Source organism: Camelus ferus, chromosome 5 (assembly GCF_009834535.1).
Source record: "Camelus ferus isolate YT-003-E chromosome 5, BCGSAC_Cfer_1.0, whole genome shotgun sequence".
Classification (NCBI taxonomy): Eukaryota; Metazoa; Chordata; class Mammalia; order Artiodactyla; family Camelidae; genus Camelus; species Camelus ferus.
The window spans coordinates 58,425,914-58,439,072 of NC_045700.1; the positions used below are offsets into that span (position 1 = coordinate 58,425,914).

At 34.3% G+C, this 13,159-nt stretch overlaps 1 protein-coding gene across 2 annotated transcripts in view; it reads left to right on the forward strand.

Moving 5' to 3' along the window:
• Positions 1–1,223: 1,223 nt before the first annotated feature.
• Positions 1,224–13,159, forward strand: part of COL3A1 (collagen type III alpha 1 chain) — a 39,246-nt gene continuing 27,310 nt past the window's right edge. For both annotated transcript variants that reach the window (XM_006189232.3, XM_032479899.1), the window contains exons 1-4: positions 1,224–1,431; positions 11,748–11,950; positions 12,207–12,257; positions 12,693–12,806. In XM_006189232.3, coding sequence (XP_006189294.1) covers positions 1,353–1,431; positions 11,748–11,950; positions 12,207–12,257; positions 12,693–12,806 — 447 coding nt within the window. In that variant the 5' untranslated portion in view covers positions 1,224–1,352. The remainder of the gene's footprint in view (positions 1,432–11,747; positions 11,951–12,206; positions 12,258–12,692; positions 12,807–13,159) is intronic.

The following is a 13,159-nucleotide window of genomic DNA, read 5'->3' on the forward strand; positions in this document are numbered from 1 at the left end:
GAGAAGTGACTTCCATGAATTGGGGGCAGCTGGGGGAAATTTTATGAACACATATATGCATGGAGAGGAGCATGGTTAAGTTGACATGAAAAAAAATGAAGTAAATGCTGTTGACCTTGATTAGAATTAATAACTCAAGGAGAATGCAGAGATGAATAAAGGAACTCTGGATTGATGATGAGGGTGTAAAGAATTCTGTTGATTACTAGAAATAACTTACAGTTGTGGACAAGCATATTTTTCTTGCAAAGAGATATCAAAGACCAATAAATGGCATGTGCATCTCTTTCAAATATGACCCGGAAATTACTCCTTAGATCCAGAAATACATTGAAAAGCTATGTGAATGTGGTCTGGTAATTATACATATGAAAGTCTAAATTTAGAAATATTTATTTTAATATTTATACCAATCCAGATAAAATGAGAACTTCTGGTACTCTTTTGATATTCCACGCAATAAGCTCTTTCTCTTTCTGCTTCTTACAAAGTCAAGAACTGAAAAGGCTAAATTTTGCTCTAGAAAAATCCATTTCATCTTTCACAAGCAGCACAAAATTTGAAATCTCACAAGGAATCGCTCTTTCACTGGTAAAGACACTTGTGAGAAATAGAAAGAGTTACAGACAAGCATCTGACTTTCAAGGTGTCACTCAAACATACCTTAGACGCTTAGTCTTTTGACATGTGCCTAAAACTGAACTTCCAAGACCCAGGGGGGTTGGATGAATGAAAGGGACAGGGGCTTTTCTTTCAGTTAATCTTTTACAGCTCCCTATTTAAATTGAGTTAGGGTGGATTCTGGCAAAATCCCAAGAGAAAAAAACTTCTAGGAAGATCAGATTTGCAAATTAGTCATGCCCAAGAAAAGGGCATCAAGCAAGTTCTCAAAATTATGCAGTCGCTAATGTTATAAGGGGAGATTTTAAAAAATCCATACATCTAATGCTTTATTACAACACCAGGCAGGGCTTTTTCATGTGTATTCTGGAGTTACACAAACATACATATGACTAAAGTATGTAACAAACTTATACATAAACAGATGCACACAAGCTCCAGATGTGCTGTTTTTCTTACTTTGTGGGTTGTGTCTTCCATAAGGGAAAAAAGACATATTAATCATTTCTTTTACTGCTAAGGGGATGGGTGCTGCTCTCATATTTCAGAAAGGGGCTGGAAAGTGAGGGAAGCCAAACTTTTTCCTATTTAAGGCCAAAGCACAGGAATCTCAGTGGCTGAGTTTTATGACGGGCCCGGTGCTGAAGGGCAGGGAACAACCGATGGTGCTACTTTGAACTGCTTTTCTTTTCTCCTTTTTGCACAAAGAGTCTCATGTCTGATATTTAGACATGATGAGCTTTGTGCAAAAGGTGACCTGGTTACTTTTTGCTCTGCTTCATCCCACTGTTATTTTGGCACAACAGGAAGGTGAGTAGGTACCGATTTCAAGAAACTTTATGGGGTTTGTGTCTTTACTTCTCCTTACAAATAGGTAGAAAAGGGTAATCCGTCTCCTAAAAGCTGATTTCCTCTGGAAGCTCCCGGTTGTGAAATGTAGAAATGACCAGAATGCTGCTTTTTCACATTTGCTTAAAGAGAATATTGTCATTTTTGTATTTTAAAGTTCTCTGCTTGCTTAGGATAAAGATGTTCTTGCGCTAACTTGTTTTCATGTTAACGGCACTGGAAACTTTTAAAATAGCTTTAAAAAGTTTCCCTCCTGGATTGTTAACATCTTGGAATGCTTCCCTGGGAGGTCTGGAAGTTATTGGTCTCTTGTAATACTTTTATGCTCTCCTTTGTAAGCTGGATTCTTTGTCAGGGTAGAGTGTTAAGTAAGCATTGTTTACCCAGTAAGATAATGCATTTAAAAACTAGCATGCATTAAGAATAGTCTAAAAGAATAATACTACATGTTACTAGACTCACTGAATATATTTCTGTAAAATGGCAACAAGCTAACAAGGGTTCAAACTGTAAAAATGTTTCATCATTCCTATTTTTATTGTGTTTCAAGCACTTACGTGGTGGATTAACACTTATTTCCTAAAAATTGATTGTTAAGGGTTGAGTGTTTTCTGCATGTTCCACATTTTAACTGCATTTACATTAATAAAGAGAATATTTATTAAAACATTTTCAATAGGAATGCTTGACTTTTCTGCAAACAGGGTAAAGCTACTAGTACTGACTTCCAAAAGTTGATTTGTGGTATTTTCTAATAAGTGCAAACAATGGTTTTTATCTTCTAATTTCCTCAAAACCCTTTTTGTTTCATTACTTGATTGTGTGAAAGGATTTCTGTTCATTCATATGTTTCTCCTCGTCATGAAAATATTGAGCATACAGGAATTAAAGCTTTCATAGAAATAAATATTTAAAGGCTAAATTTGAAGAAGCTAGAAGAAATCGTGACACATCAATTTCTATTTGCACATAATAAAAAATGTTTACTTTTAAATGTATAGTTTTGGCAAATGCAGTGTCTGAAAATAGTTTTTCAGTTTTAATATTAAATATCTTTAATGTCCTCACAGGTCAAATATGTAAGTGGGGGGGGAACTCCCAGGGACATTTCTTCAGTTCTGTTCAGCCTATGGCCACAAAAGAAAAGAAACACCCATCTGCCTTGTTTCCTTCACTTCCTCTCCTCCTCAGTCCCCTTCTCCCCTTCTTTCTCCACCTTCTTATCTCTTCTGGACTTCCTCCCCCTTTTCGTCCCTCCACTCGTCACCCCACCCCCTTCCTAGGCAAGGCCATCTCTCCTCATCTCTCCTCCTCCCTTTCCCCTTCTTCCATCACCCCCCCCCTCATCCCCAAGTGTCCCCCCTCTGCCTCCATCTCTTTTCTTTCTTCCCTCTTCTTGCCTCCTCCCTCTTTCCTCCCCTTAAATTCTCAATCTTCCTTCCTCTCTGTCCCTCTCCCCTCCCCCTCCCCATTCTATTCTCCCAGAAGATGCTACAAATCCCAGTCCTTGAGTAGGATACCAAATGACTTCTGCTACACCCCCACCTCAAGAAAGATTTTTACCTTTTTTAAAGCTCTTAAATTCTCCTAATGTCTGGGGGGAAAAAAAATCACAAAGTTCCCATTTATTGGAAAAAGTGCAAACCTTTGGTGTTGAGTTCAAAAGAGTGACAAAATATTTGTAATTGCCTGGTGGTTCCAATTTTTCATAATCATTATGGCTATTTTTCTTCTCCACTCCACTCTAAAGGGGAAAAAAAAGGGTTTGATATTTACAGGATCTTTATATCACATAGATTCTTTTTATCTTCCCTTTTCTCTTTAGCTGCAGATTAAAATTAATAACAATAACATTTTCCTGATATATTTGCATGTTTTTAGGCTCGAAAGAAGCAGCTTACTGCTTTTGTCATGGAAAAAAAAAGTTTAAGCTTTTTAAGATAATACAATTTATGTTCCCTGTAGGTTTTACCAAAAAAAAGAAAAAATCTTGCTAGTAGATTATCTTTGGGGAAGTTATAGGAGGTGGTCAAATATACAGCACATCGAGAATAGTCATATCTAGTTCTGGGTTTCTGATAAATGCCCTGAGGTTCCCAGAGAGAAACAGAACAGCACTAATGAACACTAACTTCTAGTCTAGTCACACAAATTTTCTGGAGCATAAAACATGTCCTCACAAAGAATTTTGATCGTTTTACAAATCTTAGTGAAAGTTCTATTTAATTCATGTATTTTATTCCACCAATGGAGAAATATGGTCTGTTTTATATTTCCTGTAGATTATAAACATGCCAAATTTTAAGCACAAAGACTCGCCACCTAGTGGCTGGCAGACACTTACATTTGCATAATCAATGCCAACAAAAATGTTACCCAGCTGGATTCCGTATTTTATCATGAGATTTAAAAATATCACATGTATGAATGTCAAATATTAAACTCTACTTTCCTAAGAAAATACGTATATTACTGGTAAAATATTGTCAAACACACATCCTCACACACAAACACATAGTAACAATATTCTAAGACTTTGGAAATGGGCTTCAATGTTATGGCCATATTCAAAATTTCATATATAACTATTCCACATAAAACATGAAACTATTTTTTTAATATTTGTCATTTCTGATTTTTGTAGAATACTTGACATAAGTATTTTGGTCTCTCCCTATTAGATAGATTAAAATTCTTAAAGATATTATTAAACAACATTGCTTCATCAGGGCAAGGAGATAAACTTTATTTTAATTAAAATTATTCTAATATTTGAGGTTATATTTTATTACTCTGATAATTCCACTATGATAATGAACTGTAGGCCTTTAATTATTTTAAAATTAAAGTCCACCATAAATGGATTGAGAGAATCAGTTCCTTATTACAGGTTATTATGTTTTAAGAAGGAATTTGTAACTGATCAAACAACATTTAAGTTTTCTGGATTGTGTTGCCCCTAAAATTAAGCATACCAAACTAATGAAAAAAAAGCACAAAATCACTAGAAACAATTATACTTTTAAGAGGAAAGGATGCATAATTGCTCACATATTTAAGTGTCAGGCATCTAACACAGATTCAGGGCTTTAGCTGGTATTACACAACTAGGAACCAAAATTTTGTTAAATCTTAGGTAATTAGAGAATACAAAATATACATTAAATCCAGAATATCTGAATTTTCTTATTTTTGTAACTGTCATTGATAGGAGATACTAAAAAATCGTATATTGTCCTAGAAAACATATAAGCTAATATATTTCTAGAGTTTAAAAAAAAAGATAGTTTTTTTCTGTTTAACACTTTGAATTGGTAAATCTACTTTTAAAGTAGGAAGCTTTTTTGTCACTTAACCAGAAATTATCTTCAGTTCTGTAATAACATAAATTCCAAGTAAATAAAGTACTGATACAAAATTTTGTGTTTTTCATTCATGATACTTTGTATTTCCTACCCACCTCTATAGTATTCAACATCAGATGATCTCAAGACCTATCTATCTATATGTAACTAGGATATTCCAATTAAAGTCTGAGAGTAAACATCTCCGTCTTGTAAGAGAAAAAAAGCAAAGCCACAGCAACCCTTCTGGGAAAGGAGGAGAGACCATGATTGTGCGCTTTTAACTAATTCAGATTCATGGGTTGATGGCTTACCTACAGACTGATTTTTAAAAATCAAGAACCATTGGATGTAAGTTTTCCAGGAGTAGCGTTGAGACTAAAAGCCCTCACCAAGCCCCGTGTTCCACACCCAGAGTTGCTTGCCAGACCTTGGGTAGTCACTCAGGGAGAAGAGTGCCATCTACTGAAACCCCATGGTTTCCAACATGGATGACTCCAGCGCACAGTTCCAAAGATTATGTAGCTCAGTTCTTCCGTTTTGTAACATCAAATGATGTCACCACCTTGAAGTGATTAAAGTGGATTGCTTAAGAGTTAAAGTTTTAAGGATAAAAGATGTTATTGCCTTTGCTGGACATGAAGAACATTTGTAAAGTTTCCAGGTCTACAGTAACTTTCTGGAAACGTCTCAGTGGGCTGTTTCTTGTAAAACAGTTTTCCCTAGAAAAAAGGTCCATGCTATTTTCCACACTCAAAAGAAAAAAGAAAGAGAAAAAAAAGGAGGGGGTGGTATGGTGTAAAAAAATCTGGAATTTTCAAAGGGGAAACTTTGCCTGTTTCATGTCAAGATGACAACGGAAAAAGTGAGATAGCAATTCTTACACAAATCATTTGTTAACTGCAGTTTGGGGAGTTACATTAACCACTAGAATTTCTGTCTGTGCCTAATGAAAACACAGCAGAAATGGATTCCTTTCAGATTAACTAATAAAACCCTTGTATTTTCCATGACTGAGGTCAAGAACTGCTGTTTAAAATGTAGTCTTGGTGAACAAAATGAAAAGTTCAAAGAAAAGCACAAAAATTAAAATGCCCCAAAGATGTAAAAATTGAAGACAAAGGGTCCAGAACCTATTAAAAGTTAAATTTGCTTTGAAAACTCACATGAAGTAATTACTGCTTCAGCAAAAGGGCACTTATTTTTCTGAAATAAGTTTGTTTGTTTTCTATAGAGTGTGTTGTGCAGAGGACAGCAAAGAGGAACTGGGTTTAGCAAGTTAATTAAAATCAAAGCCACTTTCTGGAGCTGCCTAGTATGTTCGTATTGTCCAAATTTAGATGGGAACCTTTTAATGAAGTTAGAGGTTCATTAATACGAATCATTTTGTAACTGTATTTTCTGAAAATGAGCATCTTTAGTGAGACACCCTAAGGATGTTTTTTGCACTGGCTACATGGGCCTTATCTGTTTGCTGTTGCTGCCATTAGGATTCTGCTTCTCTGTATCTAGTAAAACATGTGCTAAATTCCCATCACAGTTAATCCTGTTGGTGGTCTGGATGTCATTAGGGTGGTCTTGGAGATAAAACTCCTTTTCGTTAAGGTCAGGAGAAAATAAACAACAGAATTCAACTCCAGATGTTATCTTCTTGTTTTGAGGGTAGACAGAAAAGATGGTCTGTAGAAGAATGTTATTCCTTTGAAAAAAAAAAACCCTACCTTTTAGATTCTGATTTTAAGCTTGCAGGACTAAGAAACCATAAAGGGGCAGAGCTTTGAAGTTGACTTCTTTAGTCCTACCCTGTCCTTGAAACTGCAGAAAGAGAAGAGAGTGCAGTAGCTGAGAGCATCAAATCTAGAGACTGCTTTCCTAGGTTCAGATCTTAGCTTTACCCCTTATCATACAATCTTGGGAAAAATCACTTAATGTCTCTGTCTCAGACTCGTCATCTATCAAGTGAGGGTTATGACAGCACTCACCTCGTGGGAAGATCAAGTTAAACAGAACTGCAGGCACTCAGAACAGTGCCTACAGCATAGGAGATACAGATTACAAACTGACTGGTATTAATTTTATTAACTAAATACCTGGTATTAACACTGTTAAGTAAAATTACTATAAGGAAGAAACTAAAATACTTAATGATTTATTTATTGATAAGGAAAGTAAGATCCAACATTTTGTAAAAATGTAAAATTTAAGAATGTTTGCCAACTACAGTTATACCAGTAGAATATATTTTCCTCAGTATTCCCATAATTTGTCATGAATCAGATTATATTACAATGCAGCTGCTGATTGTAGATATATGATACTTTTCATTCTAATTCTCTAATAATTTTTACTTTTCACAGGACAAAATATTAATCACCTTAAAAGAAAATTTCTAATTGGAGACATAAAATCATATGTGTATAAATAATAAAATAAGGAAACCCCTAGAAATGATAATTCATAAAATTTTTGGAGTTTTTTGGGGGGTTTTTTTTGTTTGTTTGGTGGGGACAAGTATAAGCAAAACAACATTTCAAAATTGAAACTATCCATCCATTTAGGTCTATAAATATGTCCTTCAGTTCTTTTTGTTAATTCATCTAACATATTTTAAGATATTCTGATTAACATATGAGCAGCAGAAACATATTTAATAAAAATGTATGCTCTCCAAACATTAAAATCACTTAAAAGCCAAACATATTTCAGTTGGAAACTATATGAACTTCCTTTACTCACACTTGCAAAATATTTGACTTTCCACAGTAACAGGAAAATGATATTATGATAATTTGCACTTCACATCTATTAATTTTAGATTTGCAGATTAAAGAGCACATTTTCTATGAGGAGGAGTCAATAAGAAAAGAAGAAAAAAAAATTAAACTTGTCACTCAAGCTAAACTAACAATTTGATTGAATGTTTTAGGGCCTATTATTTTACACCAAAAATGGAATTAAAACAAACATAACTTGCATTATTTTTTAGTCACAAGAGTGCAAATCTAGCAAATCAGCATAAGTTAACACTGAAGAGTAGAATCCAAAACAGCAAAAAGGAAAGCTTATAAGAACATCTAAAAACGTTAGATTAGGTTCCTTGGTTTTATTTTTCTCTAAAGTTCCAAAACAGAAAGCTAGGAAATAGAAGAAACAGAGTGAATTATGTCATATACTAGCTTCATTTTGTTTTATAATTTAGAACCCAGTTATAAAACCAGGAGATGATTTAGCCTAATACATTGCTTGTATGACCACCAATAAATTTATTTTCAGGACTGTTCTTTATACTAAGGAACAGAAACAGGAAGTGACATGAGGTGGAGTTTAAAATTAATTACAAATTGGTACAGGGAGACTTAGGTTAAGCAATAACAATACAGGAAGTAATTGGAAATCTGTTACTTGTCCAGGAGTAAATATGAGGTTATTTGTCTTTTATTTAACATTTTTCCAAAAGTATTTAACTTATATTTTTAATCAAAGCTGCTCTGAATTTAGATACCTAAAAAAAGAAGAGAATAATATAGGATAACTATTGCTTCTGAATTCCATTTTCTGTTTTATTTCTAAATGCTGCAAGTGGTTAACTAGAGCATTTTATTCCTCCTAGAAACAAACATTTTTTTCCTTATTCTGCCATGAATTTTCCCAGGTATATCTAGGCTGTGGGACTAAAATTGAGGACCACAAGACATCTGTGTAAGAGTTTAGCTTCCAAGAGAACATATTGCCAACCATATTTTGTCATGCACAAAACTAAAAATTAGAGGAAACTCCATAAAACTCCCTATTCTTTCAACAAGGGTGGCGAGGTAGAGCATCAGGGAAAAGTCTTGACTTTCAGCTACAAGTTTCTACAGGAACTGACTTTTCAGGACAGCCAAATTTCTTTCAAATGGATGTGAAATGAGTTATGGCAATCAACAAAACTGCCTTACTTCTTACTTTCCAACCATTCCAACTTTCCTCTTGTACTTAGAACAACATCATTGTAAAAAAATAAAAATAAAAAATGGTACACTAAAATAACTCAACCTTTATACTAAGACCTCCATGTTTCAAAAAGCATAACACACATGGTTTCTAATAAAATTTGGCAACAAAAGTCTAAATAATTTTCATTTATATAACATTGGGTTTAACCCAATTTTAACAAACTTACTTACAGTTTTAATAAGTCAATATTATGCTCACTTGTTTAACAGTTTGAAGGCCAAATGGAAAATACTGTGTTTCTAGCTTATGATGATACCTTCAATGAACATGAACATAGGGAGATGAATACACAAGGGAAAAAATTATGTTAATTTTAAGGCAGATTAAGAACATAGGAAAAGAGATAATTAAAATATGAGATGCTTGATCCTAGTTTTAACAGTTATCTCATTTGTCTTTAATATGCCATCAGTATTCAAGAGCTAATTTGTATAAAATATATCCTACATTAAATATAGAAAGATATTCTTTAGGGGGTAATTACATTTATTTATTTATTTTACTTATTTAGTTTTTTAATGGAGGTACTGGGGATTGAATCCAGGACCTCATGCATGCTAAGTACGTACTCTGCCACTGAGCTATACCTTCCCCCTAGAAAGATATTCTTGATCCAGAGACAGAGTTAAAAAAATCATTAGTATAAACTAATAGTATCATTTGCTTCCCCCCAGCTTTATTGAAGTATAATTGACAAATAAAATTGTATGTATTTAAAGTGTACAACGTGATGATTTGATATACACATACATTGTGAAATGATTGCTACAATCAAATTAATACATCCAGCACCTCACAGTTACCTTTGTGTGTGTGTTGAGGCGGGTGGTGGTGGCGAAAACACTTAAGATCTACTCTGTTAGTAACTTTCAAGCATGCAATACAGTATTATTACCTACAGTCCACATTCTGTACACTAGTGATATTTTCAAGGAAGCTGAGAAGCCTGAGATCTACCTTATTAATGGGAAAATCCTGAGCTAAAACTAATCTGTTGAAACATTTCATATAGGGTTAATTTCAAGGAAGTTTTAAAATGGTTCATTTTAAAAAAAGGGAGCCAATGTAAAGATTGAAGAATGGATTTCATGTAATTTTATTAAACAATCTTCTATCTCATGAAAACTTTCGGACGTTTTCTGAAAACCAGTGAAATTAGTTCCTAAATATAAGATGTCAGTTCTGCCTAGAGAATAATGAGTTTAGTGCCTAGACCCTTTTATATTATTACTGTTCATAATAATATGAAAAAGGTTGCTCTTCTCTTAAGCATACCTTTCAAAACACCATTTAAATAGGCCTCCTTCATTCTCATTATGTAAGCATGTTGGCATTCAGCTTTTATGTTCACGAAGTATAAAGGAATTCTCCTTTAAAAGCTTAGACGATGTTTCTTTCCAATGTTCTCATCTGTCTCAAACATGGAGGAGGACCTAAAATAACTTCTTAAAATAAACAGATTCTTTCTGTCTACTTAAAATTGCAGGGAAACAACCATGATTTCTTTCATTAGCTGTAAGCCACACTGAGTAGTTGTAACAAGTAAGAATGGACTTTTAAACTTCTTGACTCCATCAAGGGTGTGGAACCATATCATTAAAGTTGTATCTGCACACAGAAATGGAAATGAGGACTGGAGGGATACTGTAGAGTCCATTGGTTCTAAAATTCTCCTTTTTGAGTGAACTTTTACTGAATCAGCTAAACCTCTAAACCCAAAATATTTAGCATAACTTCAGATATGAAGAGGATATAAAAAGGGGAACTTGAAAAGGTGACCTTCGCAGCTGTATGTAATACCCAGATGGAAAAATCTCAGGACCCTCTCAAAGGCCTCTTGGCCACAAGACACCAAAAGATGTAGTTAAACCACTTGCCTCCTCCCAAGCAGGCCTCTTTTCCGCAGACATTTTTACAAATCTTCGCTCTGAGAAAATAAAATTTCATTGTTTCACAAAACTACAAATACTGAGCAAGCATATGATTTGTTGTTTGCAAAACTTTTTGCAGATGTTTAGAAACGTCTTATTTATTTACTCAAAACCTGGGAAGCTCTCATAGTAATCCTCAGGAACTTAAGTTGTATTCAACCACAATCCACAGCTAATGCTTCAGGAATTGAGACCAGGTTTTGTTTTGGCAACCCCTCAGCTGATTCACTGTTAATAGCTGCTGAAATTTCAGTACCTTACATATAATTAGGAAGCAAGTCTAAAATTTTGGTTGCAGCACATTTTTGACCATTTTAAGCCACAAATACACATGGTCATGATTCATATTTTTCCCAACTATTTTTATGTGTTCTTTGCCAATATTTGTTTAAAAAAACTTTTTTTTTTTTCAATTTGGATATTTAAGATTTGGAAACCTCTTTACATCCATATGGGATATACAATTTATTATGTCATATTATGTTGACCTACTAATGCCCAACAGAGCTAGCGGTGATATTCAATACATACAATAAGCTTTGTTAAGGCTTTCCCAGCAATCTGGAAGAGTTTAATGCTGCCAAAAGTAGCTCAGCTTTCCCCTGAATTTCTCAACTAAGTTAATAAAATCCAGAAAGTCTTCAGAGTTAGTGACAAAGATCATCTTGTAGTTATGCTCCCACCTATAGTTAAAACAAAGAATAGCAATTGGATAGAAAAACTTGTTTTCTATCACACAATTAATAAGCAAATGTTTAAGTGCTTATGGGTTTCCCATTGGTGTTAAATTTTTACTATAAGCAAAATTAAGATACTTACTGGCCTTAAGGAAAATTGACCTTGGTGTGCCAATTTGATGGTAAAAAACACACTTGGTATTTCAAACAATCTCTTACTACTTAGCAAATTATGTAGGGAGAATATGATGTTCTTGGCAATTTAATTTTTGGATTTTTTTTTTTTTTTTGCTTATACAAAACTCCACAGCATCTGTCTTGTTTTCCAGTTGTTGAAGGAGGATGCTCCCATCTTGGTCAGTCCTATGCGGATAGAGATGTCTGGAAGCCAGAACCATGCCAAATATGCGTCTGTGACTCAGGATCTGTTCTCTGCGATGACATAATATGTGATGACCAAGAGTTAGACTGTCCCAACCCCGAGATCCCGTTTGGAGAATGTTGTGCAGTTTGCCCACAGCCTCCAACAGCTGTGAGTTTAAAGAAAATCTGTACATCTTCAAGATTCGTATTTAAACACAGGAATAAGTAGTCCCAATGTCATAGGAGCCTAAAAGGAAATGAAAGTAATGTCAAACAATTATATGGCTATTACAAGTAAAAGGTGAATGCTCCTGTTTGAAACCAGGGATTGGTTGTGACTTAGGATAAGAAATTGGGACACACTTCATGGGAAAGTCGTTTCTAGCTGTGTAACTTTTTTAATCTATATTTTTTCTATTTATTAGCCCACTCGTCCTCCTAATGGTCAAGGACCTCAAGGCCCCAAGGGAGATCCAGTAAGTAAACATACGGCAGTGGAATGAAATTAGATCCTTGATTAGTTTGCTTTTTTTTTCTTCTAATAGCTTTTCCATATTTGAACTTTCATCATTGAAATGTTTCCTTTAGTACCATATATTTAAATAATGACACACAGTAACTCAAACTGAGAGTCAATAATTGTGCAGTTCAAAATTCAGATTTCCCAAACTTTGTATAATGTCTTCATCCCAATTATCAGTCTGAAAAAGTAAAATATATGTCAGTATACAAAGGAATAAATTATAGTGAGATTATTCAGATGATTTGGGTAAAAATGTAGATTTCCCAAGAAAGTGTACCATACTGATTCCATATATTATAAAGCATAGAAGCTGCCATTTGATAATGATTCTAAATCACTAGGATTTTTCAATGTTTTATTGATTTTTATCTCTGATTTTTTTTTTCAGGGCCCTCCTGGTGTTCCTGGGAGAAATGGCGATCCTGGCCTTCCAGGACAGCCAGGTTCCCCTGGCTCTCCCGGCCCTCCTGGAATCTGTGAATCATGCCCTACTACTGGCCAGGTGAGAAATTCTCAGACTAAAAGATTGCCCCTTTTAAATCTACCTGGTTTATTTTCTGTTCTTTAGTCTATATTATATCTCACTTCTGTGGGTTCCTTATATCTATTCTCTGATTTTATATATTTAACAAATTCCTATTAGTGCTTACACGTGCTAGGCACCATTCTAAATGCTTTATAAATATCTACTTTTCCTTCCAAGTCTAATGCTATCACTACTATATCTTTACAAAACTTCCCAACTTCTCAGCAGGCATAAAATATATGCACTATGTTTGAGAAATGAACCATCAACTCCCCAAAGAACTAACCTAGAGAATTGCTGCAACTGTGCCTTATTACCCTTATAACCTT